At 43.3% G+C, this 24,214-nt stretch overlaps 1 protein-coding gene across 1 annotated transcript in view; it reads right to left on the bottom strand.

The window, feature by feature from the left end:
* Nucleotides 1–11,100: 11,100 nt before the first annotated feature.
* The window catches only part of HHAT (hedgehog acyltransferase), a gene marked incomplete at both ends in the record, with an annotated part of 150,751 nt that continues 137,637 nt past the window's right edge, over nt 11,101–24,214 (bottom strand). Inside the window, one exon of the mRNA XM_080341463.1 lies at nt 11,101–11,198. Within this exon, the coding sequence (XP_080197589.1) occupies nt 11,101–11,198 (98 nt within the window). The remainder of the gene's footprint in view (nt 11,199–24,214) is intronic.

Raw genomic sequence — 24,214 nt, 5'->3', positions numbered from 1 at the left:
GCATTTGTCACTTTGTTCAATGAAGCATGACTAGAAAAAGAGAACGAATAGATACTATTTTTGTGGTCAGCAAAGCAGCTGCCAATAGATAGACAGTGTGCGTATGTATGTGCATATGTATATATGCACCGTCTGGGAATGTTTCAGTTACAAATGCAGCCACCTACATTAACGATATCCCTATTCAACATTTTTAAACAAGCACAAATAATATTTGTAAAAAAAAGTTTAATTTTATTTATTATAGTAATAAACTATTTTATACATTACGGTTGCCTTGGTGTGCTTTCTCACCTGTTGAGTATGTGCTTATAAGATCAAGAAGGGGGTTTTAAGTTGCTCTTTAGAACTTCTGGCTCGCCCTTTTGTTGCTGTTGTTTTGTATCTCGAGTGTTATCAGTAGAGAAGCATTTCAGATTGTTTCCTCAGATTTCCATCTGCTCTCTATCAGTGCAACAGAGATTTATGCTTCCAGGGTCACTGTGAACTGAACTCAGGTGTTCTGTGAAGTGACCATCCTGGCACCCCAGGCAGTGTCCTGCACTGGGGACTCCGTTCTGGGTCAGATGTTGTCTGAGCAGGAAGATCACCTGCTGTGACCTGTCTGAAATGATCATTTGATATCCTGAGGGTACACGGAGCTGTGGTTTAGACTGTTCACTACCGCAGTATCTGAGAACTATAACAAAACTTCTGGAAAACAGAATACTAGACATCAAAGAGGCTTCTGATGTCCTCTCATCTGCTGCAGAAGAAGGTGACCTCACCATGGACTTGCATGAAGACAAAACTCACAGGCAGGAAGCCCCTAGTGGGTGTCCCCTGCCGGTGACACTACTGCAACAGGCAGCAGTGAGTATTATTTTGTTGTCTACCTCAGCAAAGAACTCGATAACGAAAGGTGATGGGAATGGGAGATCCCTTCAGGTCAGGACGAGCGTACGTGACAGGAACACATGCAGCAGCGGGTCCTGCGGGCCAGCAGCCACTCTGGACCTGTATACAAAGTTTTAGTCTTCAGGACGTCAGCTTAGACGCCGTGAGTTTCACACCCATTTTTGTCGTTCATTCTCCATCCTCTCGTTTGAGGGTCTTGTGAACGCAGCTGTCACCTCTATTAAGGCACTTCAAGGGATTGTGAATCTCATCTTCAAACCAACAGCAATAAACCATAAGCTTGCAGACTGCAGAGCTGAGGCTAAACTGTACTGAGAGCAGCCAAGGAGCCGAATGAGGAGCTATTTTTAACACCATTTCTGCACCCACTGTAGTATACAGCGTGACAGGATCTGTAGTCACTGGCATGGCTTCACTGGCCAATACAAAAATTCAGCTTTCTTTTGCCTGATGTTATACAGTGTTCCCTGTACTTATTATAAAAGGGAAAATTACAATAGTGAAGGCATTTTTGAGGTCTCTAGAGGCCTTTGTTCTCATTTTCTGAGCTCCCCATTATTTTCTTTGTTGAAGGTTTTCCTGCATTCTTAGCAGCCACCCTGGTTGTGCTGCAAGCTTAAGTTCATACAAAGGGGGACAGCATTGCCTGCACATTTTTTCCTCTTCTGGCTTCCCTGCCCTCATTAGTCCCACAGCATCTCAAACCAAATTCTCTATTAACTACAGCATTTTTTTGCCCATGTTTGTTTGAACAATTGCAAAGGCTCACGTTCCACATGCTGGCCTGTCCAGCCTGGGCTCAGCTGAGCAGCAGCACTGATTAGACCCCTTGCCCATCTGTGCCAGTCCTCACTCCTCATTCAGTGCAGCTGGGAGCATGTTCGGACCAGGAACAAAAGCTTTCTAGACCACGGGGTGTGTGCTGTGGCCTCTGACTTCTCTTAGCAATAACTGCAGGTGTTGCTGATTCTGTTTTATTATGAGCTAGTGTGCAAAAAGCAGCACCTGCAAGATGCCTGAAGGTGTGCAGCCAGCGGAGAGCCCGGGGTTGGAGTGTGTGTTGTGCTGAACTGCCTCCTTGGGGCTGTAAAGAAGCCCCTTGCTGGTGATACTGGCTGGCAAAGGGCCTGGAGCCTTCCTTGCCTCCATGATGCCACCTGTGCGGCAGCTGCTGGGACCCTTCATGGGGGCTTTTCCAGCAGATCTGCAGCTCCAGGGGCAGAGGCAACAGTTCTGGGGCAGCCTGCGGCGTGTTGGCTTCTGGGGAGGTGAGTGCTGCTTACATTGTTCTGACCTTTGTGCTTGGTAATGGGGTAATTGGTAATTGCCTTGCGGTGCATTTTTGTATCTCTGTAGCGGTCAGAAGCACCCTGGTTCCCATGTGTTTTTTTTGCATCAGAGTAAATATGACCAGCATGACCCAGGTCTCTGTGCTGGGGGAACCTTGGGACAGAGTTGCAGCAAGTTTTCCCCACCTAGCACATGTGCACAATAGCGATGTCTTTTATTTTCTCCCCCCATCACTAAAGGGACATCAGTGTGTGCCAGCGGTGCACCTGCCTGGTGTGGGCTGACACTCAGGGCCCACCAACCTCGTGGTTGGGCTGCTGCACCCCAACCTGCCCACCCACGGTGGGCAGTGAGGCTTGGGGACATCTTGGGACACCCTGGCTGATGAGCTGCTTTCTGTGCTCGCCTTGCGCCCCGCTGAGGTGGGGGGGTTAGTAAGGCTGCGTATCCAGCTGCAAAAGCACTGAGAAGGATGCGATGTTGCTATGGTATTTGTTACTGCCAGCGGTGTGAGGGGTTTCATCGCAACAGGCACAGAGAACATGAAGAGTATCAGCAAATACAAATATTTTTCCCCTAGAAGATTGCATTTTTGCTCCTTTCATTCTAACTCACCAGAACCTCAGTGTTGGTCTGTGGAAGCTGGGGGTAATGACCTGTACTGTTCTTGAAAGACAGACTGAGTAAAAACCTGCAAGAGATCCAAAGAAGGAATTAGAGAAACTGAACTCCTAATGTGTCTGTCAGAAGCAGATATGAAGGCACTTGTGCACAGCCGTATCTGCAAAATACATGTGCTCAAACCTATTTTTTTTTCTTCCTCTCCTCTTCCTTTTCCATTCCCATTCCTCCTTATTAATTACGTTCAAGCCAAGTTGTAGTACAGCCAAGGTCAAATTTAAGCTGCCCCATAGCACAAATGTAGGTTTAAAACAAGCTTATCTTTGGCAGGTTCATCCATCATGACCAACTCTAAACCTTTCTCCCTAAAATTCCCGCCTGGTACTGATGGAAGCAGGACCGTGTGAGCAACTTCCATGAGTTTGCTTTTGAGATTACTTTTGTTGTTTTACACGTGTTTCTTTCACTTTTGTTGTGTGGTGGCGTTTTAAGCTTTCCTCACGTGTAGAGGTTTTCTTGGACATGTGTCTGTTGAGGTGGATGATGAGCGAGGCAGAGGTACAGCTTTGTTAATGCCATCCCGGGGGAGACGTAGTCCCTGCGAATGTCACCGCAGTTTGTGTGTGCAAATCTGAAGGGGACGTGCTTTGGTACAGGTGTTTGCCTCCTCATCCCCATTCTCCAAGCTGAAATACACAACTCTAGGAGAAAGAAGCTGTGCTAGACTATGTATTACACCTGTGGATTTGCTATAAAAGGAGGACTGTGGCCACTTCTTCAGCAGGGGTTACCACTGGGGAATGCTGAGCAGCGGTAGGACACCAAGTGCAGTATGAAACCTGGAGGTTACTGTGTGCTCAGCAATAGGAGCGAGACAGCTCAACAAGAAATGGTTCCTGTGTGCAGTAGCTTACAGTGGAGGAAATACAGATTGCTCTTAAACATCTCCAGCAGTGTTTTTTGGCGAGTTTTACGGTTAAGCAGAAGGTATTTTAGAAGAACTGATGATAACAGGAGAATTTATTGAACATTCTCAGCTGTGGCGTGAGCACAGGAAAGAGAGCGAAGATAATCCGCATGTAGCCCCAAGTCAAAATAAAGTATTTGTTTTGGTTTTCCTTTAGAATGATAACAATGCACATGCAACCATATTGAACCTGGCTGTGGGAAGTGTGCAGGCAGAAATATAAACTAAAACAGTTCAGCTGAAAGCTAAATTGGAAAAAAGCTTCCTTTAGGAAAAAGTGCAGAAACTGTGCATGAACTACTGCATGAAATTACACTTCTGGCAACAAGAATTGTAAATAGCTCTTTAAAATGGGGGTGGGCATGTCTCTTTGGTGAGCAGCAAATACAGCAGCTGTAGTCAGGCGTGCTGAGAAGCTGCAGGCTGGTTGCTCTGACCTCAGCGGTAGACCGGGTGTCAGTAGAAGAATCTGATGTTGTGGTAGTAAATGGAAGCAGCAGTGTAGCCAAAGTATCATCCTGGATACCTCTCCTGGTGGGTTGAATCTGCTGCATTTCCTTCATCCGGGAAACTCGGTTCTGGAGGAAACCTGGCTGTGTCTCAGGAAAGCTGTTGTGGAAAGCCTAGAAGAACGGAGTGAGAGCGAGTGCAGTCTGCAAACACACCAAGGGAGGGGGAGCAGGAGTAGTTACAAGAAAGCCCAATACTGTCACAATAGCAAATGGGACTTACTGCCCAGGAAGCTCCTTAGGCTGGAGGTTGTAACAGGCTGTAAACCTCTGAGTTATCGTCTTCCAACAGCTGCTGGAGTTTCCTTAGTGGAGCGTGGCCATCCTCTGGAAGGAGCTGTGGGATACTTTACCCTGCCGAAGTTATCCCTACCAGTCTCGTAGGGTGCCCTTGTGTTACTGCCAGCAGCGTAAAGGTTTTAAAGACTGAGTCTGGAAACCTTATTATTATGAAAAAAAAATCTCATTTTTTTTTTTTCTTAAAATGGAAGTTTCCTCAAATGGCATGAAGTAATACACAGTTCATAGACTCCAAGTACTCCAAAAGCAGTACACTACTGTAGTCTGAATGATTGTCATGCTTTTTTTTAACTCTTACACTGTGTCAGGGCTCATATGTAATCTGCAGTTGTTCTCAGTGTCAGTGCTTATGGGCATAGCTGTTCAAGGCAAGCAGGATATTTTCAGAGACTGAAGACCTGTTGTAGGTCTCTTACTTTTAACAAGCATTGGTTGGCAGGATTGAATCAGACTGAAGAACTGTGAGAATGAGTAACCTGAGTGAAGGCTGCAAAAGTCTGAGCAGACAGCACTGACAGTGGAGTGTGAAGTGTGGGTCAAGGGACATCTCAGTTGACAAGCTCTGAGCTCAGCATCCCTGCTGACCTTCTGGGACATCACTGGGATATTGCTGTCTGGAGTGGGGGGACTCAAAATATGCCTGGGGCTTGAAGTAGACAAGGGAGATAAACCCACTTTGTTTCCGCAAACCCTCACTTTAGGTGCCAGGCTGGGAGAAGGTGCAGTCAGAGGCTCCTGTGCTGGGTCTCCAAGTCCTGTAGAGGGTTTTCTCCACGGTTCTTTCTCCTCTGTGTTTTGGCATTTTGTAGCACGATTCACAATGGGTTTGTGATAACGGGCAGGTAAAGTAGAGCCCAGGGTGGGCTTTTAGCGTATGGCCCACAATAGGTCTACATGTGGGGAAGGCACTAATGGGGAGGCAAGTGCTGGGATCCCTCATGGGGCAGCTTGGTCCTGGGCAGATGTTTGCCAAGACAGGACCCAGGCCATGCCCTTATGCTGTTGGCAGCACCATCATGAGAACTGAACCTGATGAAGGGGTGGCCTTGAGGTGGGATGCCAAGAGGTGGGGGAAGGCAGCTGAGAGATCGCTGAATTAGCCTGGAGCAGAGATGTGACCAAATGAGTGTTGTTATCCTGTAATTTCAGCATGAACTACCACCTCAGCATTAAACTACTGCCACCACAAGACTAAAGAAACCCATAACCATAAGTTAGCAATAGCATCATTTAAAGAAGTGTCTCATAAATGCTTGTTTTTATCTCTGCAATTTGGCTTATTACAAGGTAATCTTCCCATATACCCGAGCACTTAAAACAACCGCAACCCTTCCAGCAGCAGCAGATTGAAAAAAAAATCAAATGAATCTTGTTTTTGTCCCTAAGACTTGTCTTTTAAATTCATTTCCTAACAGTGTAGATGTTTCTGGTCTTCTAGTATCATTTCCAGTTGTTCTATTTTTGACACCTAATTTTGGAAACTCAAATGCACTAGTGCAGGGTTGGAAGTTCTGTGGTCCATAAAAATTAATTAATTTTGTCAGGAAAGATCAGCTCTAGAGGGAGCACTAATACAACTCGAACTTCACAGGTCATAACCAAAGTTATGTTTCTGTATTATTTCTTCAGTAAACTTCAATTTTTCAGTGGTTGGCTGATGCACCTGTCAGCAATCATTAACTTCAGTTACCCAACCATACATATAGTTTTTCTTAAATCCCTGTAGATAGTGAAGCAGTGCTAGTACCTGTAGTATGACTGTTGTAGGGGAAGGCGTATGACCCAGGTAGCACTTTTCACCTGGCCCATTTCTGAAAGGACCTGGTACATGGGCACCTCAGGTTATTTACACTTAGACCAAAGTGGCCCTGGATATGGTGAAAAGTGGTACAGCCCAGCTTGTGGTCAAAATTTGCCCATTAAATCCTGATGATAGCTTATCCTGCTCTCATCCAGACCTTCATGGCTCCCAGCATAAGGAATAAGGAGTTTTTCAAGTGTCTGCAAGTGTGTTTGATTCCCTGGGCTGATGATGCTGCGTAGTTCTCATCCTGGCATTATCTGTGCCTGTTTTTGCTCAGAGTGGTATTTTCCAAGGCCAGCAATGCTGACATGTGGCTGAAGGACTTGAGCTGCTGTAGCTTGTGGGAGCTGCCTGACTGGAGAGGTGCTGAGGCTGCCTGAAAGCTGGGACTTGATGCTGTTCAGCTCTGTCTAAAGCACATGCGTTAGACATTTTCTCTTCCTTTGCCTCTCCTCTTGAGCATTGGTGATATCCCTGAAAGCCTCTCAAGCTTGGGGATGCCCAAGTCGAGCTGATGCACCTGCAGCAGCTCAGGCGTAGGTGACTTATGCCATGGGCAGCTGGGACTCATCGCATTGTCAGATGCTCTGGCAGGACCCGTGCTTGACATGATGGCATTTGCTGAAAATGGAAATCTCAAATAAAATAATTGGCTTCATCTTGTCTTCCTTTTACATGCAACTAATGGAGGAACTGCTCCACAAGCAGCTACTGGTGCAACTGCTGAATTTGGTACAGGTGTCCACAACACCCTTGTGCCACTAGAAAGGGTCACTCCCAGACATCCTTTAATACAAGAAACCATCTAATGTAATGCAGATTTTCCATTCATTCCTCAAAGGTATTATAGCCTCAGAGTTCTTCAGAAGCTTTGCAGGGAGCAGTATTTCAGCTGTCTCTGCTGGATTAAAATATACGCCTTGACTAACAAGTGGCTGTGCGCTGAGAGAGTTATTTTGCAAAGCAATAACAGGCAGCGCTGCTTGGGGAAGGGGGGGGGACTATAAAGCAGGAGAAGTGGTGACAGACCATGCATAGCAATCTCCTTGCTCTTCCCAGCTCCTTGAGGAAAATCGTGCCAGCCTGCCCAAGGAAGGCAAGCCACCCCTTTGCGAACATGAGCTGCGACCAGCCCGAGGGTCGGCAGTGACGGGGGAAACTAAGCAGGGTGGACAAGAGAACAGAGAGGCACTGCGATATCACTATGACTAATAACAAAATTGCTGCAGGTTTTCATAGTTAAGCTGTTTTTCTTCTGACCTGTGCTAAGCTGGTAATTCCAACTAAGCTGCTTTTAGCTCTCAGATGTGAAAGAGATATGTGAGCAAAGCCTTGCTCGGCCTCTAATCAATGCAGAATTAAAGAAAGAGCCACTTAGCATAATCTTACCATCCCCAGTAATAACACTGGCTGAGGGTTGTGTTAGCCAAGGAGGGGGTTAGGAGAGGGATCTGTGTACGCGACAGGCTTGATTTTTGTGGTAGCCATAAAAGCTGTATACTGCCATAGACTACACTTGCTAGTTGCTGAGGCAGTTTTTCAGAATCACTTGTAAATTATTTTTCAGTAGCTGTTACATGTCTGTCCAGCTCAGTTTCAGAGCCAGCATTTTTTTGGGGGGGGGTCACCGCACACTTATGTCTTTTAGGGTCTATCAGCAGTAGTGTTTCCACACCTCCACCAGATTAGAAGTACCTCCGCTTCACTTCAAAATGGCCAATGTCCTACTGCCTTTGTCACTTTTTCCTAGGTCCCTTAATTAGCTTTTCCTTAGTGTTTTCTTCTGCAGTCAGTAGGGTGTCTACTTCAGTCTCTTCCAGGACTCCACAAGCTCCCACCCCTCTAGGCCCATCACCTGTGTGAAGGATGCACTTCTGGCTACCACGTAATTTCAGTGACATCAGGTGCCATGTGAGAGCTGCGTGTTTGACCAAGCATAAGCAGGACAGCTCAGAAACTTTGTGAGTGGGCTTGTTCTGAAATATGTGTTTCAAAAAAGCAGGAAAAAGAACCCCTGGAAAGACTGAGCATGAATGAAAACTATTTATTTCTCATAGGATAAATATTTAAACTATAAAGAAAAATTGTGCAAGGATGCTTCATATTTCTGACTGTGGACCAAAACAGCAAGAGTCTGAATGAAAGCATCATTTTACTTGTGTACTACTCTTGGTGATCATTCCCAGAAGCTTCACATGTTGATCTCAACAGATCTATTAAAGGTATTTTGGTTTTTAAGCTCACATGTTCCATGCAGAGCTGTAGAAGGACACAAGTGACCAGTCTGCATGGCACCCACCCTGCAGGCTTCCAGTGTGTAGCGCTGTTTCTTCAAGGCAGCAAAGCACTTTTCTTACACCAACCAGTAGCTTTCTAAGACAGTTCTCAAGCCAACAGTCAGTTTGAGCTTTATTTTTAGAAAAGGATAAAAAATTATGAAAGACATACAAAGCACTGGAAAAACAAAACAAACAATAAGACACCAAATAATTTTACTTTAGAAATAAGCATATTCTAGATGACCTTCAAGGTCATCTCCATATTGGAATAGGAAGATTTGCATGCATACAAATTGGAATCTAATCACTTAGCAGACCCTCGTTTCATGTAATAATGGTAATCGATAACACTGAAGAAAAAAAACTCACGACTTTTCACTCCAATGCTAATTTCACTTAATTACAAAGTTTGAGTTTGAGGAAGTTCTTGCCCTTAACTCAGTCCTGCTCCAAAATGGAGACCAATCGCAGATTCTTTTAGTAAATTCAGAGGCTGAGAGTAATGTACTTCTTTGGCTGAGAGGATCCCTGCAATCATTGTAAGTCAATCAGGAGGGCCATGTCTCTGGCCAGGCAGCATTCAATGTAAGTCCTATTTTCAACAGTCCACAGGATTTCCTAAAATGACTTACAAGGGCAATCATTCTCAGGGTGGAAAAAAAATTCCCTAAACATAAAGGGTGGAAGATTCTGCTTTGAAACAGCAAGAGATGAGTGTAGTCTCCAGATGGGTAAAGAGCTAAAGACTTTGTCCTTACTTCTTCAGGAACAAATGAAGGGGAAAAAGGGCTGCCATAGTTCTGAGCAGCAGAGGCATCAGAAATGCAAGCACTAAGTGCAAGCCTATCTTGGGGACGGAATTTCTTGTTGGATGGATGAGCTTGATTAGCCTTGGCTGAAGCTGCAGGAGTGATGGACAGTAGGATGCTAACTGTACCTCCAAACAGGCCAAAATGGGGGAGGAGGCGGGGGGAACACAGAACAAGTTTTGGTAGGAGTCCTCCTGCTTTGGGTGCAGGAAGCTGCTCTTGGAAGAAGCCTTCTCCAGGACTGGTGGCCTTTTGCCAGGCCTAGGGGGAATGTCTAACTTCAGAAAGATTACAAAGGTTTTCGGGCTGCTCTTCAACATCAGTTTAAAGAAGAACAGCTTGGGAGACACCCCTTGTGCCAGATGTGAGTAGGGTCTCCCCTTCCCTCAGAAAACAAGCATGTGCTGAAGCTCTCCTGCTGCACTGATGCTCACAGGCAGGACCTGCCCAGCTCTGGACAACCCCGTCTTTTAGCAAAGATGCTGCTGTAACAGGTCTGGCTGTGGGCAAAGGACACAGAGCTCTGGCTAATTTGGCACCACTGTATTGGACCATTCTGTGGTTTTTTGTGTGTGTTTTGTGGTGTGGGGGTTTTTTTGTTTGTTTTTTGCTTTGGTTTGTTGGGTTTTTGTGTGTGTGTCTGTGTTTGGTTTTTTTTAACATCTTAAAATGCTGCTCCTAGAGTGTCTTTTGTATTGCAGGAGCTGATTGCCTGGACATCAGAAAATGAAGCACACTGAACAGATTTACTGTTCAGCCAGAGCTGGCTTATCTCCTTTTGTAACAAAGACAAGAGGCAGACAGAACAGTTCTCTTGAAGGTGAGATTTGCCCCATAATAAAGGTAATAATACATGCTTTAGCTCTAACACAAGGTAGAGAGTGCTGAGAGCCCAAGGACCTCTAGGGTCTTATTCAATTAAAAAGAAAAGCTGTTCATTAAGTAAAGACCTCTCCCTCATTTTAAGGAAACAAACAAAACAATTCCTAAGACTATATAAAAAAAATATTGTTTTAAAGGCAAAATTTTAAGTGAAGAAATTAAAGAGAGAAAAGCAGACTTTGCTACAGGAAGTAGAGAGGTAGCTTAAGGCTGAACTACTGCTGTCGCCGAGAATAGCAAAAATGTTCTAACTTGTATCAGAAAGCAATCACGAAGAACTGATGAGCATCCTGCCCTTCATGGAGTAACGTAAGTATTGGGCACAGCCCCGTGTGCCACTGGACAGAAGCTGAGATTGGGCTTTTTGGATTGTGCAAGGTAGGAAACATTTTTTTTTCTTCGTTATTTCAAAATAGGCAGCAAAATATTGGAAGACAAAGATACAGTCTTCAATATACATAAAATACCTCTTCTGAGATGTATGAATCCAATGTACATAGAGTCACAGAGATGCTGTTTTATAAAAATAAAATAATTCACAATGTTTCATAATTTCTCCCCAGCCCCAGCCATAGTCTATCAGTGTTTCTGGTTCAATTCCCACACTCCCAATCCAGAATAAATTCCAGGAGCTTTTGGTTTTAACACATTAACCAAATCCCTTGGTCAGGCACATCCTTCTGCAGGTAGGATATCCAGTGTAGAAAAGCCATCAACCTGTCTTAAAAATCATCATTCTGCGTCATTCCTGATTCACAGCATGCATTTGCTCCCATTCGATTCCAACGTGAGCGTAGCAGTACAGGAACCCGAGAACAGTCAGTGTTGCCCATGGCCAGCCTATAAATAGAAAGACAGACAATTCTCGTCATAATAATTAATGACTGCTTCAAGTAGAAATACTCCTGGGATGACCAACTTATGATGCTTCTAATTAATTTTATTAGCAATTCAGTCTCCTAAGTAAGTAGAGCCAACCCACCAAATTTGAAAGGGGAGATCTGGATTGTTTGAGCTTCTGGGATGCCTGACCCTTGGCAGCCCCAGTCATTTCCATTTTCAGGGAACTGGATCAGGTTTATTCCTGCTCCGTACCTCCAACCGGTACTTGCAGAATTAAAGAGTTCTGCTTCAAACCTCTCCTTTGTGGAGGCTTTGTCTAGCAAGCAGATCCCTGAATGAACCCTGATGCTTTTGGCTGGCTACGGCGCTTCCCGGGCACAAAGGCATGCATAGCCACCAAGCAGGTTATTAACAACCAGAATAAATCCAGTTACCTGTTCTGCCCAGAGAGCCTGGGGAAACCTCTGATTAGGGCTGTTTTGGATACCCTGCAGCTGGGTGTAAAAGTGATGTGTGCACTCTACAGCCCCATAACAGCTCATGGGGTCAGAACACCATTGTGCCCGTGCAAAACAGACAGCCCTATTTGTCTGACGTGTTCTTGTTAGACTTTTTTTTAAAAAACTAAAAAAGATTGACTGCTCCTATAAACAAGACTTTTGCTGGGGAAATTACGTGTTCTGTCATTATTTCAAATTCTTTTTAGGGAAAGTCACCATCTTTTCGTTTTAGCTTTTTAACAGCTAAAGCAGGAAGCAGGAGGTCACAAGCCAAGAGGTCGTCTGCTTTCCAGTGGAGTTGCAGATTACTTGAAAAACGCGTATCTCTAGACATCTGAATCAGGCAGATGATTTTGCCTTTCCTGATGACTTCCTGGCACCTCTGTTCCCCTTCTCCATCCTCCTCCTCCTCTTAGAATTTAGGAAATTTACAGTTTATAGGTTGAAAGCCCCAGCATCAGGCCCTGATGGTCTTTAGTGTGTTTTGTCTGTGGGAAGGGGGCAGGGAGGAAGGCGTTTGAGGCTTTTTTTGGTGGCTTTTTTGTTGCTGTTGTTGACATAAGAACTTGGTTATGCGTATGACTGGATTTCTGCATGCTCTCTTCGTACTACCAGCAGCTGCTTCTGAACAAATGGCTCCAGTGCTCCCTCTTGGGGGACACTGTGGTCTGAAGGAACCTGCTGGCAGAAATGAGATTCCCCAGTGGCCTGGAGAAGGGACGGAGAGAAGATGTAACCTCTCCACAACACAATACTCCAGGAAGGGCTCTTTCTGAAGGGATGCTTACAAGGTATTTTGCAGGCTGGCTTTGTCCAGTCTGGAGACTGTTAAACTGTGCTGATGCCCAGCTGAGGCTCAGCTTAACAGCCTGTCCTCAGCAGAGCTCGGGGCCTTGGGCTCAGTTCTGCGCTTTTGGGGACCATTCCTTTGTGCTCCAAGAGCCTGAGCAGTGCAGCCCTCCACTCTGGAACAGGTTCTGAAAAAGTTGTGTAGTGTGTGGTTTTTGTTCTGGTTTCGGGTTTTGTTTTCCCCTCCCCCCCGTGAATATCTATGTGTTTGCTTCACAAATATCTAATTGTACTGGCCTTGCTTCGTGTTGAAATACAGTCTTGTAACCTGAATGATTTTCACTGACACATTTACAAATATCAACCTCTTGTCCTCACAACACCCTAAAGCAAAGTTGTACCTTTAGCTTAATTATTTGTTTCACAAAACAAAACTTCTGAGGTATCTCCAAAGGGATTTTTAACAATAATCTCTTCTTCAGTGAAATTAGGCCATTGTAGATTTGGTTTCACATTTAATAGCAAGCTAAAGTGCAGCTATGCTTTGTCTCTGATAAAATTGCCCACAAAAGTATGTCAGTAGATGTAATAAAAACACGCCTCTTCTGGCAGCAATATTGTGCTGGCTGCTTTATACAGACAGAACCTGAAAGGTAAGAAAGGACCAAGTCTAGAATTGTCTTTTTCTTCTTTTAAAGGCCACTTTTGGAAATCTTGCTGCATACATATTTTGCATTTTTGAATACTTTAAAGCTCTGGCACACAGCAAATGTGCCAACAGTAGTCTTTAGTCTGACCTACTTGTTATCCTCAGCCAATGCACAAGAGAGCTTGTCAGCTTGCCTTGCCAGGCACTGGAAATCTTTTCTAGATGCCTTAGATTTATAAGAAGATTCCTCCATTGTGCCTATGACCTGGGTTCATGGGGCTCTCATGCTGATATAATCAGGCCTGTGGCAATCCTTCTGGAACACAAGGAATCTCACCTGTACAGTACCAGTTGTCAGGGGTAGCAGTCAATAAATTACTTCCTCCTGATCTAATTACGATGAAAAGGAAGGGTGAAGACAAAGTGACCCACTATAGGTGAGCGAAAGGGGGAATTTTTAAAATTTAATCTTGCCACAGCTGTTCTAGGAGGAGCTGCATGGATCTCAAAGCATTTCTTGATGCATAAGACTGAAGAACTCGGTCTCCGGAAGGTGATGTTGTAGGGAAGGGCACATCGAGCAATGCTAACCCAGCAGGGACACAATTTCAAATTCTTCCTAGCACGTAAATGACCTGTGTGTTGTGAGTGACCTCTGTAACCAAACAGCAACATGAGCTGCTTTCTTGCCACATGAGTTTGCAGGAGCCCCTTCCTTGCTGAAACAGTTTCCCCTTGTAAACGCAGCCAACCAAATGGTACCAATGGTCTTGGATCTGCAGCTCCATGGAAATCTCTCTTTGCCAGCAGTGTAAGGTATGTTCTTCCCTCAGGCCTTTTGCCAATCTGCTCCCACCCTCAAACACAATTCAAGGGGTTCTTTCTGGTGGCTCCTCAGCTTTACCTTATCATCCTGAACCACTGCATCCTCACCTGTGCTGGTCTCCAAACTCTGCTTGGAAGCATATGTATCCACATTCTAAACCAGTATTTCTCCACAAAATCGCATACATAAGTGATACTCTTAAAAACAACATTAGTAGGGTCAAATTAAGTACTAAGCTGCTAGGAAATGACCAAGTTTGCCTATTCAAAACCACATCACATAACACTTTAAATCTTATAATTTCTTGACTGTCTTCAGTAATTTGATTTTAGGTTTGAAGGCCAAGTTTTACAAGACAACTCAGATTTTTATAATCTTTTCAGTGGAAAGATGAATTAGTATTCATTAACATATGCTATTTGTAAATCCAAGAGCAAATGTGTATGGTATTTGCAAATCCAGCAATATTTGTGAGCTTTACCTGCACAAGTTTCTTTTAAGCCACCTGGACTTCCCATTTAACAAAGGACCGCTGGGTAAGAAACACTGATGGCATCAGAACCAAATTCTCTGCTTATACAGGTATGCTGCTCCGCAAAAAAATCAAACAAATTCCTTTGAGAAGAGGACTCTGAATTCTGTGGTGTGGTAACAGCAGCACTTTATCTGTCTCTCACACATCCTCTTCCCAAAATCATCTCCAGTCTCAACTGGGCAGAAGGCAACGCTCTGTTGCACACAGCTGAACTACTGCCCAGTAGTCTTGCCAGTTTAAAACCACCATTGGATATGTCAGGTACTCAGTTTGCATCATAATGTATAGAGGATTTGTTTTCATTACATGGTCAAAACAGAATTAATGCTAATGGCAACAGGAATTGCCTTGGGAGTTACTCCTTCCTTTGAACTTCCTATCTCCTCTTCAAGAATGCTTCTGGATACTTTGCAAACATCTAGAAAAGGCTGTGTTCCTTGCACACTCTGGATTTGGAAGGGAGTGGGATAAAACTAAGCTTTCAACTCAAAAGTAACAACTGGTCTTTCAAGAGCTGTGATCCAGGCTATGTCCTTATTACCTCAGTTCAAATAATCCGAACCAACATCTAATCAAGTATCCATAAGGAAGCTCTTTCAAATTTCCTAATCACCTACAGTAATGAAACAATGTCAGAAATGTTTTCGGCATACCCAAGTTTCACATCCTCATCAAAACATTAGGAAATTGCCCTTTGTTCCCTCTGACCTGTGAGATGTAGGAAAAAGGGACTGTAGTTGAGTTTTGCATTTTCCAAAACTGCTTTAGTAGCTTAGGGACCTTAATGCTATTTTCAGATGTGAGTTGTCTGCACAGTCCTTAGAAGCCTTCAAGTACAAAGTAGTTATTGAATCAATAGAAGTCAGAAAAAGTCATCTCTTTGAAAGCTTGACTTCAGGAATGTACACCTTACTCTGACTTGGATTTGGAAGAACATAAGTTGCTATGAGACTTAGCACTCAGGAAAACTTATCCTTAAGCAAAAGTTCACATGTGACAAGACATTGAAGCAACTCCCTTGTAAAATGGAACTAAAGGGACATGACTGTGGGGAGGAGGAACAACAGGCACCAGTTTGTCAAACAGAATAAAAAAAACAAAGCAAAGCAGCATTTGAGGCCAAAACCTCTCCTCCTACAATTACTAACATCCCTACAAGATCAGTAAAACCACCACATTATCAGGAAAAATAACACATTCAAATCTAAAGATCAGTGGAAATAAACCCATTATCTAGCCCAACATGTGGAGGACAACCTCTGGATTTTTAAATTTTAACTTCAGGTCTGTTTGTCACACCTGGGTGGACCACTGCTGACCATGAGGGCAGCGCAGGCCCAGTAGGATGCCAATGCACACACCTTGCAGTCTGATACCCAGGGACTCTGTCTAGGTGTTTGGAAAAGGCAACTCTATATATTTTCAGCTGTGTTAGCATTTAGCATGGACATGTGGGACTGGATAACTTCAAAGAATGTAAGATGTGATCTAATTGGTATATATCAAATTGTTCCACATGTTGTGCAGCAAGTTTTCCAGTGGTTTCATACACACAGACACGATACATGCAGCCCTACTTAATGCAGGGTCTGGGTGACACTGCAGGATGTGCTGTATTTGCACAGCTGAACAGAAACCTAACGTCCACTGTACTGTCTTCTCACAGACACTGTTCTTCTTGCAACAGACCAAGCTCAGTGTTTCAATGAAGACAAATGGAAGGGATTTCTGTTTCTGCTGGAGTTCATTCCTCTTCTGAAGGTACTAAAGCAGAGTATGAAAAAAATTATAATTTTCAGATATTGGCTTTAAAGGTTATTTTTGAAGGATATTCTTGTCCTTATAATACACCCTTCAAAATACCACAGTCAGATGATAAATAGCAAAATCATGCTTTATAGAGAGGGCTTTCCTACAAACTCCTTTAAAGTGCCTTTAGATGCTAATTCCTTCCTACCTGCCTCCCTTTACTCACTTATAACTAATCCAGACAGGAAACTGGGTATTTTCAATTATCTTGTGACAAAACAGAGTCAAGAACAGCCTTTATTTTCTAGCTTAAGTCATTTTACCATTCATTAAGTAAAGCCAAACATTTAAGAGATCTCTGTGAAACTGGAACCTATAATAGTAAATAACTCTATTCCCAGGTATAAAGAAAACAAGACAGAAGCAATTATGGAAGTATTAGACCGATTTAGAATTCAGTAGAGTTAGCTTCCATGCTTTTATGTATATCTGTATGTCCTTCTATATATATATCTCTATTGCCCACTTCTTCAGTTTCTAAGGCATTGCCTCAGATTGCTGGACTCACCCTTAGCAAGCTCTGGAGTGGTCTATTAGTGGCTGACAGCATTGCCCTAAGCACTTCTGTGTTACAGCTCATCCCAAGAACAAAATTTAGAGACATGAAGATGCAAGCAGAGCTGGCAGAAAGCTGGAAAAAGCTCTTGTATATGTTAAATTTTACCCTTTCTGCAATAAAGTAAACTTACTATGGTATCACGTAGTAGGGCCAAATGCAGAGAAGAATAATCATGTACAATATTAAATGAAGACATGTAATTCCCCTTTTGTGTGGTTGCAGCTTATGTGCATTATTTGCTATATGGTAGGTACAGCAAAATAATTAGATCGACAGAAAATGTATTAATGAACCTAAATCACCTGGCTGTACCCTATCCCCATCACATCTGCTTTGTCTCCACTGTTCTGTGTATACTCTGCTTGAGCTGACAAGAGTAGGCAGTGATCTAAACCCAGTTTAAATCATTTTTCTCCAGAATATCCTCCCACTACTCTGCTCTATACCACCTGGAGAATTTGATTAGAAATTCAGTTTCTCAGCAGTCTGTATTTTCTCAAGCAGTGCTATTAAAAGACTTCTTCTGTGTGCATCAAGAGCTGTAGAAAAAACTTTGGTCAGGGAAGCAGTCTTATAATTATTTAAATTCTTCTTAATCTAGCATTTGTGATCATATTTTTTCCTATTTTTTTAAATCCATATTTGAGGATAGGCCCTTAAAACTACAAGTGTGTGCTTTACTTGCTGTAGCTGCTCCTCTTCAAATCCAGCAGAATTTTTAGTACTTGAAATCTTAGCCTAAAGGCTTATTAAGACTCCTAGTTCCTGGCTTTAAAACATAAAATGAGGAGGCTACTAGTTTGTATTATTCAAATTCTTAAATTCAGCTGTGGTGCTTTTCTAAATTAATGGCTAACTTAGGCATTGCTGTCTGCAAACAGCCTTTATCCTTGTGTAGGAGCTCCTACTAATAAGCATTTTACTTTTGTGTGCTTCCAGTTCAGCTGCTGATACATAAACTGCTGCTGCTGCTAACAAACAAGCCTGGTCAAAAAGAGCAAATGCAGAGAATTTCAGTGGCTTCTTGGCTGTTGCGTGGGAGCACTCAGGCCGATCAAATCGCCTCTAGCCATGCAGTCAGGGATAACTGCAGGGATGGTAAGATGCAGTACATAGAGGATAGTGAATTCAGCTGCAAAAGAATACAGATAGGCAAGCAAAGCCCCAACCTAAGCCATGGCAAGGTTTCTTTTTGCTGCTGCTTTTGGCCTCCACATTGCACATGTTGCTCTCCTTGGGCTATGGAAGGACAGAGGCACGCCAGTGCCGTGATGAGGGACAGGCAATAAATTCTGCCAGCAAACACACAGCCCTTGAAATCCCAGCTGTGCACCTCCATCCTCCCAGCCCACGTACAGCAGCGCATAGGTTCACAGGGTCTGTATATTCAAGTTGTCACCTTGTCCCATTAGTAGCCCCCAGCAAAAAGCTCCCACATCTTTCCCCTCCATCCACTGTGTAGACTGGGAGCAGAGCAGCTCAGCCAACGGGAACCAGCCTGGGAGAGTCCCGGCTGACCTTACTTATTGCTATAGATTTCCAAGTGTTGAAGACACCTAAGCTTCAAGTGCAGCTACGGTCCAAATATTTGGGAAAAAAAAATATTAGTCTAAAATAAGAGGTATTTCAAAGGAAAACAAGGGAAATGCTGTGAGGATAACTCAGAAGCTGTCCCATGCAGCATCTGGAAACAAGACTGAAAAGGACAAAATCTTTAGCTGCCAGGTATAGACCTGAACCTCAGCTAGGTACACTGCCAGTAACCATAGGAGCTTCCTCTTCAGTAGACAGAAAGTAGTTTCCAGCTAAAGACATTACCAAATGTCTAACAGTAGTCTACTTACATGAATTTTAAATTATACCATCCTGGAGAATGCTTACATCTATGGCTTTCTGAGGAGTACTTATCACTGCTGAGAAAAACTGTAAATGGACAGGTAACAGCCCAAGACCATCATCTGCAGTGCAGGGTGACTGCAGCTTACCCAGATCAGCATCACTGAGAGCAGAAAGCTGTAGTCTCTCAGTGTTTTCATAATGCAAACAGATTTTATTGAGCAGATAGGGGTCAGAAAAGCTGTGGCTTTTCTGTCTTCTTACTGTGCCTTGAACTACACTTTACCATAGCTAAAGCCATTTTATTTTTATGCTTGACAGCACTGAAGAAAGTTGCCTGCTGATAAGGACTTACTTTCTTAAACAACAAGAAATCAATTCAGACTATATCAGTGTGATGCCAAACATACATTTGCCTATTAATTATATAAGCTGCAAATAAACAATTTCATAGGTAGAGCTCTAAAGAAAGGCCTATCTTATAGCTTTTATAAAACACTCATCAACACAATCAATGATGACGCCAAAACTATTTTAATTGCATTATCTATGTATGTGAAACAAAAAAACCAACCTGCTGTTATTTCCAATGCTGGTAAATGCTCCATGGACGCAGGTATCCCTGCATGGATTATCTTTTTTTGTCTTTGGAGCCAGAATCTCATTTAATGTTACCTAACCATGACATTAGCAGCTCTCAGGATACTCTACAATCTAGATCAGAAGCATTATTTCCCCTGTAAATATCACATGATATGAGGAAGATGATGTTGGTAACTTCACGCTGTATTTCTTGGGGTTTTTTTGTGGTATTATCTGACCATAATTCTACCTTAAGTATTTTTACCTCTAAACATTGTATAAAGCACAAAAGAATCACAGCAGTTATGCCTTCTGCTTTGTGCTTTAAAATAAAGCTTCACCCTCTACTAGTTTTTCCAGCAGAGCTAGCCAGTGGAAAAAAGCCTGAGATTTTTGGCAGTAATTCTGGTCTCATGCGTATCAAGTTGACTCTGGAGTAATTCAAATAAAATCAAAAGAACCATACTCGTGCTGCTGCTGAATTTGAATTAACAATAAAAAAGACTGCTTAAAACTGCCTGGCAGAATCTTTCTGCCACAAGTCCTAATAAGAAAGGAAAAGAAAATCAAACATCTTTAGTTTTCGGATTAAGAAGGGGTTAATCTGTAAAACAGAAGCAACCTTTCTTCTCCTCCCAGGTCTTTAGGTGAGACCTAGAATCCACAGAATGTCCTGAGTTGGAAGGGACCCACAAGGATCATTGAGTCCAACTCCTGTCCCTGCACAGGACAACCCCACAGTTCACACCATGTGTCTGAGAGCTTGTCCAGTCTCTTCTTGAACACTGTCAGGCTTGGGGTCATGACACCTCCCTGGGGAGCCTGTACCAGTGTCCACCACCCTCTGCGTGAAGAACCTTCTCCTAACGTACAACCTGAACCTCCCCTGGCACGTCTTCCTGCCATTCCCTCGGGTTTTGTCATTGGCTGCTAAAGAGAAGAGTTTGTCACCTGCCCCTTCTCGTCCCCTTGTGAGGAAGCTGTAGCCACCATGAGGTCTGCTCTTACCTACACACAGCTAATGTGAAATCAAAGCCCACAAAATATGGAACGTCACTGTTCATTTCTTTTTAGAACAGAGACAAAAGCTTTCAAAAGCATTATTGTAAATAAAGAAGCATCTTCACCTGGAAGCAAAGCAAGAGAGCTATCTCTTCAAAGTGTTATGTAAAGAAAACATTTTAGAGTAAGGTATCTAACTTGGCATGCATAAGGACAGCACTATCCATATCATTAAATGTCTGCTCAGGTATTCCCAGCACAACTTCCTTAAACACAGTGTGAACAGTTATGGAAAGATAACACTTGCAAAGATTTTAGGCCATTTTTGACTTGTAATTATTTGCTGAGAGCATTATAGATGCCAATCATAACATCAGAGCCATGAGCTTTCTTTCGTTACAGCTGCAAGATGAAGCAGGAGAATAAAAAGCAAAGTCCCCAGAAGAAGATGAATGTCCCAAAGGCAGAGCTGGGAACACTGCTGCTGCCTGGTAGGATCCTGAGGTGAGCATCTGCCTCTTATCGAGCAGAGAGATACCCACATTACGTATAGAAAGACACAGTGAGCAGAAGGATGAATTAACTTCCCCTCTATTAGAGCTTGAATTTCAGGAAGATTTCTGCACCAATCTAATTTGGGTTCTTGGATTTAGGTTTGTATATCAGCCTTTTTCCATACAGCAAAACTCCTTCTCTAGCCTTTTAGTGCTAGGGAGCTCTTGAGAAATCAAGGCCACTTACTCTCAAAAGCAGAGGATTTAAACCAGGGATTCAGACAGGTGTCATCAATCACCAGCAAGCAAATATTTGGGTAAAAAGTTGAAGTACTATAATTTATTTCCCCAACCTGATTTCTGGCTAAGATAACCTGGAATGGTCATGAATACAAGATGCTTAAATGACTATAAAATAATTAATTTTTAAATGTGAAGAATTATTTAAGGATGAATTATTCACAGATCCCTTCCTACCTGCAACACACTTTTTAATCTACAACTTTTCCTTGTCATCCTCAAAAACACTTATGTTTCCAGACCATAGCAGCAATTCTATGGTGCTGTCTTGTCCCTCCACAGCATTAAGAATAAGAAAAAAAGCAGACAGCATGACAAATTTAAGAACTATTTACAGCCACCTATGCTCGTAATAAACAAACAGCAACTTCTTATCACAGAGCTCTCGTATCTGAAATGCCCTGTGTAATGAAAATTGTATTACCTGTTAGAGCTTAATGCAGTAAGAGAAGGGCTGAGAGCACATTGGTAATTTACAGGAACACTACACGAGGGATAATTGTTGTATCGGTGTAAAACTGGCACTACAAGAGAGGACACTGAACCGAGTTCTCACTTAACAGAAATCCAAACATCTTGAGGGATGGAAGCGTGTGGATAAGGTAACCAGGCAATCTTGCCATCGCTTATCGAGCCGTAGCAATCGATTCAGGACTAAGGCGTTTGTAATGCTGCTGGTCTCAGTACGAATTACTCCCCTTCCACTTGTGTCTTGTTTTCACAGCGTCACCAAAGGGCAAAGAAAAGGGCTGATGCAGAGTTAAGGCCCTGGGAGGGCAGTGGAGCCTGAAGGCAGCAATCAGCCAACAGAAAACCTTGACAATGAACAATGTCCATCACACCGGTGGCTTATCACATAGAATTTAATTGGTGCACGCAAGGTATCTGTAGGAAAAGGGCCATAGAAGGTTGACCTTGGTTGAACAGTTTGTGATAAAACCATTGTTTCATTCGTCACTGTGTGAGCTAACCTGACCCTGCTGCAGCCAATATAGTCACAGGAACTAAACAGAAAAATTATCAGTAAAAAAATTCAATTGCAGATAGCTTGTGGGTAAGATCAATTTCAATTTTTGTGTAAAAAAGAGTTAGTTCATCATCAAGACCATTCAAAATAAAGTAAAAAAACAAAACAAAACAACCCAAACAAACTTAAAATTACTTGAAAGATATCAATATTTAATCAAAATTGGACAATTCACTTGTACCCATTCTAGATTTCAAGAGTACATCTAGCGAGTATGGGGAGGAAATATCTTATTCCCTGCTTTCTGTGTGAATCAGAACTGCGACACAGAGCCCAGAGAGTACCTGAAAACACAGGTCTACCTGTGTGAGTGTGGTGCCCATCTGAAGCAAAAGCTACCAAACCCTTTATCACCTATGTCAGAAAACAAGGATTAGAAATACCCAGGCAGCTACAACAACATGCAAAATCTGAGCCCAATTCCGCTTTTCTGGGACCTGGGGATGGGGGGCGTCTCATCAGCAAGAATTCAAGCGAATTACCTACTGCTGTGCTAACTGAGATCAAAATGATTCTGTCAGCCCAAACCCCTTCATCTGTACACTGCAGGTAACAACACTTCTTTGCCTGGTAGCTGGCTCAGAGGAATGCATGTGGAAATATTTATATGCTGTTACACTACCCTAGCTGCTCTCCTTGTTTCCACATTTTAGAAAGATTTTCCTGAACAGATGCTGAATGGGATGACTTACAACGTTCCTTTGAGGTATGATGGCTGCATTAGTGGAACAAAGCACATACAGGAACAATTCTCTGACTACAAGAAGATTTTCTAACTATATCTATACATTCTGTTTTAATATCTTTAGCACCATATTCCCTTTTCCAGAAGAAAAAAAATCAAAACAAAACAAACCTCACAACCACCACTTCTGTTACACTACATCAAACTATAACCAAGTAAACCAGTATCACTATACCTTGCCAGAAAGTTAGTACCTATATTTTAAATTGTCCTATTGACCAAAGTGTAGCTTAGTGCAATGAGAGATGATCTTTCCATGTGCTTGCCTGGCCCACCAAAATTAGCAAGGAGCATGATCTGATGCATGGCTGCTATACTTTCTGTCCCACCGGTGCTCTGCTAGTCAATGTAATAAAAGCACCACTGCAAGCATTTAACAAGAGTGCCAATAGCACTAATACACACATCTTGCTCAAAGCCAACACACACACATATACACCTCTCTGGAGGAAACTAGTGACCTATTTACATGCATCAGCTCTGTAATGTTCAACTAGTTTCTTGTCTCCTTGCCCAGGTGTGCAACAAAGCGACATTTCAGTGATTCACAGCCTTGGTCATGTTTGCTGCACAGCCCCGGAATAAGCAACACAGCATGAGCCCCAAGGGTGGCAAGGGGTAGATTTGCTTGATTGCCTCTCCAGAAGATAGCTCGGCCTTACATGGACACTGTGGACATGAAAGCAACAGCAGGCTCTCATTACCGTGACCAGACTTTGCAGGGGCCTCCACATTGGCCCTGTATTTAACTGTATAAAAGTATATAGTTTATGCATATACTGTATGCATGCCGTGTCTGACTGTGAATCACAGAATCACAGAATGTTAGGGAGTGGAAGGGACGTCGAAAGATCACCTAGTCCAGTCCCCCTGCCAGAGCGGGAACACCCAGATGAGGTTACACAGGAAGGTGTCCAGGTGGGTTTTGAATGTCTCCAGAGTAGGAGACTCCACAACCCCCGTGGGCAGCCTGTTCCAGTGTCTGTCACCCTCACTGAGAAGAAGTTTCTTCTCATATTTAAGTGGGACCTCCTGTGTTCCAGTTTGCACCCACTGCCCCTTCTCTTATTGGTTGTCACTGAGAAGAGCCTGGCTCCATCCTCCTGACACTCACCCTTTACATATTTATAAACATTAATCAGGTCACCCCTCAGTCTCCTCCAGGCTAAAAAGGCTCCCTCAGCCTTTCCTCATAAGGGAGATGCTCCACTCCTTTCATCATCTTTGTTGCCCTGCGCTGGACTCTCTCCAGCAATTCCCTGTCCTTCTGGAACTGAGGGGCCCAGAACTGGACACAATATTCCAGGTGTGGTCTCACCAGGGCAGAGTAGAGGGGAAGGAGAACCTCTCTCGATCTACT

Source organism: Nesoenas mayeri (assembly GCF_963082525.1).
Source record: "Nesoenas mayeri genome assembly, chromosome: 3".
In the NCBI taxonomy this organism is placed as follows: Eukaryota; Metazoa; Chordata; class Aves; order Columbiformes; family Columbidae; genus Nesoenas; species Nesoenas mayeri.
Note: the sequence above shows the minus strand (reverse complement) of the source record. Positions and strands in the feature narration are given on the sequence as shown.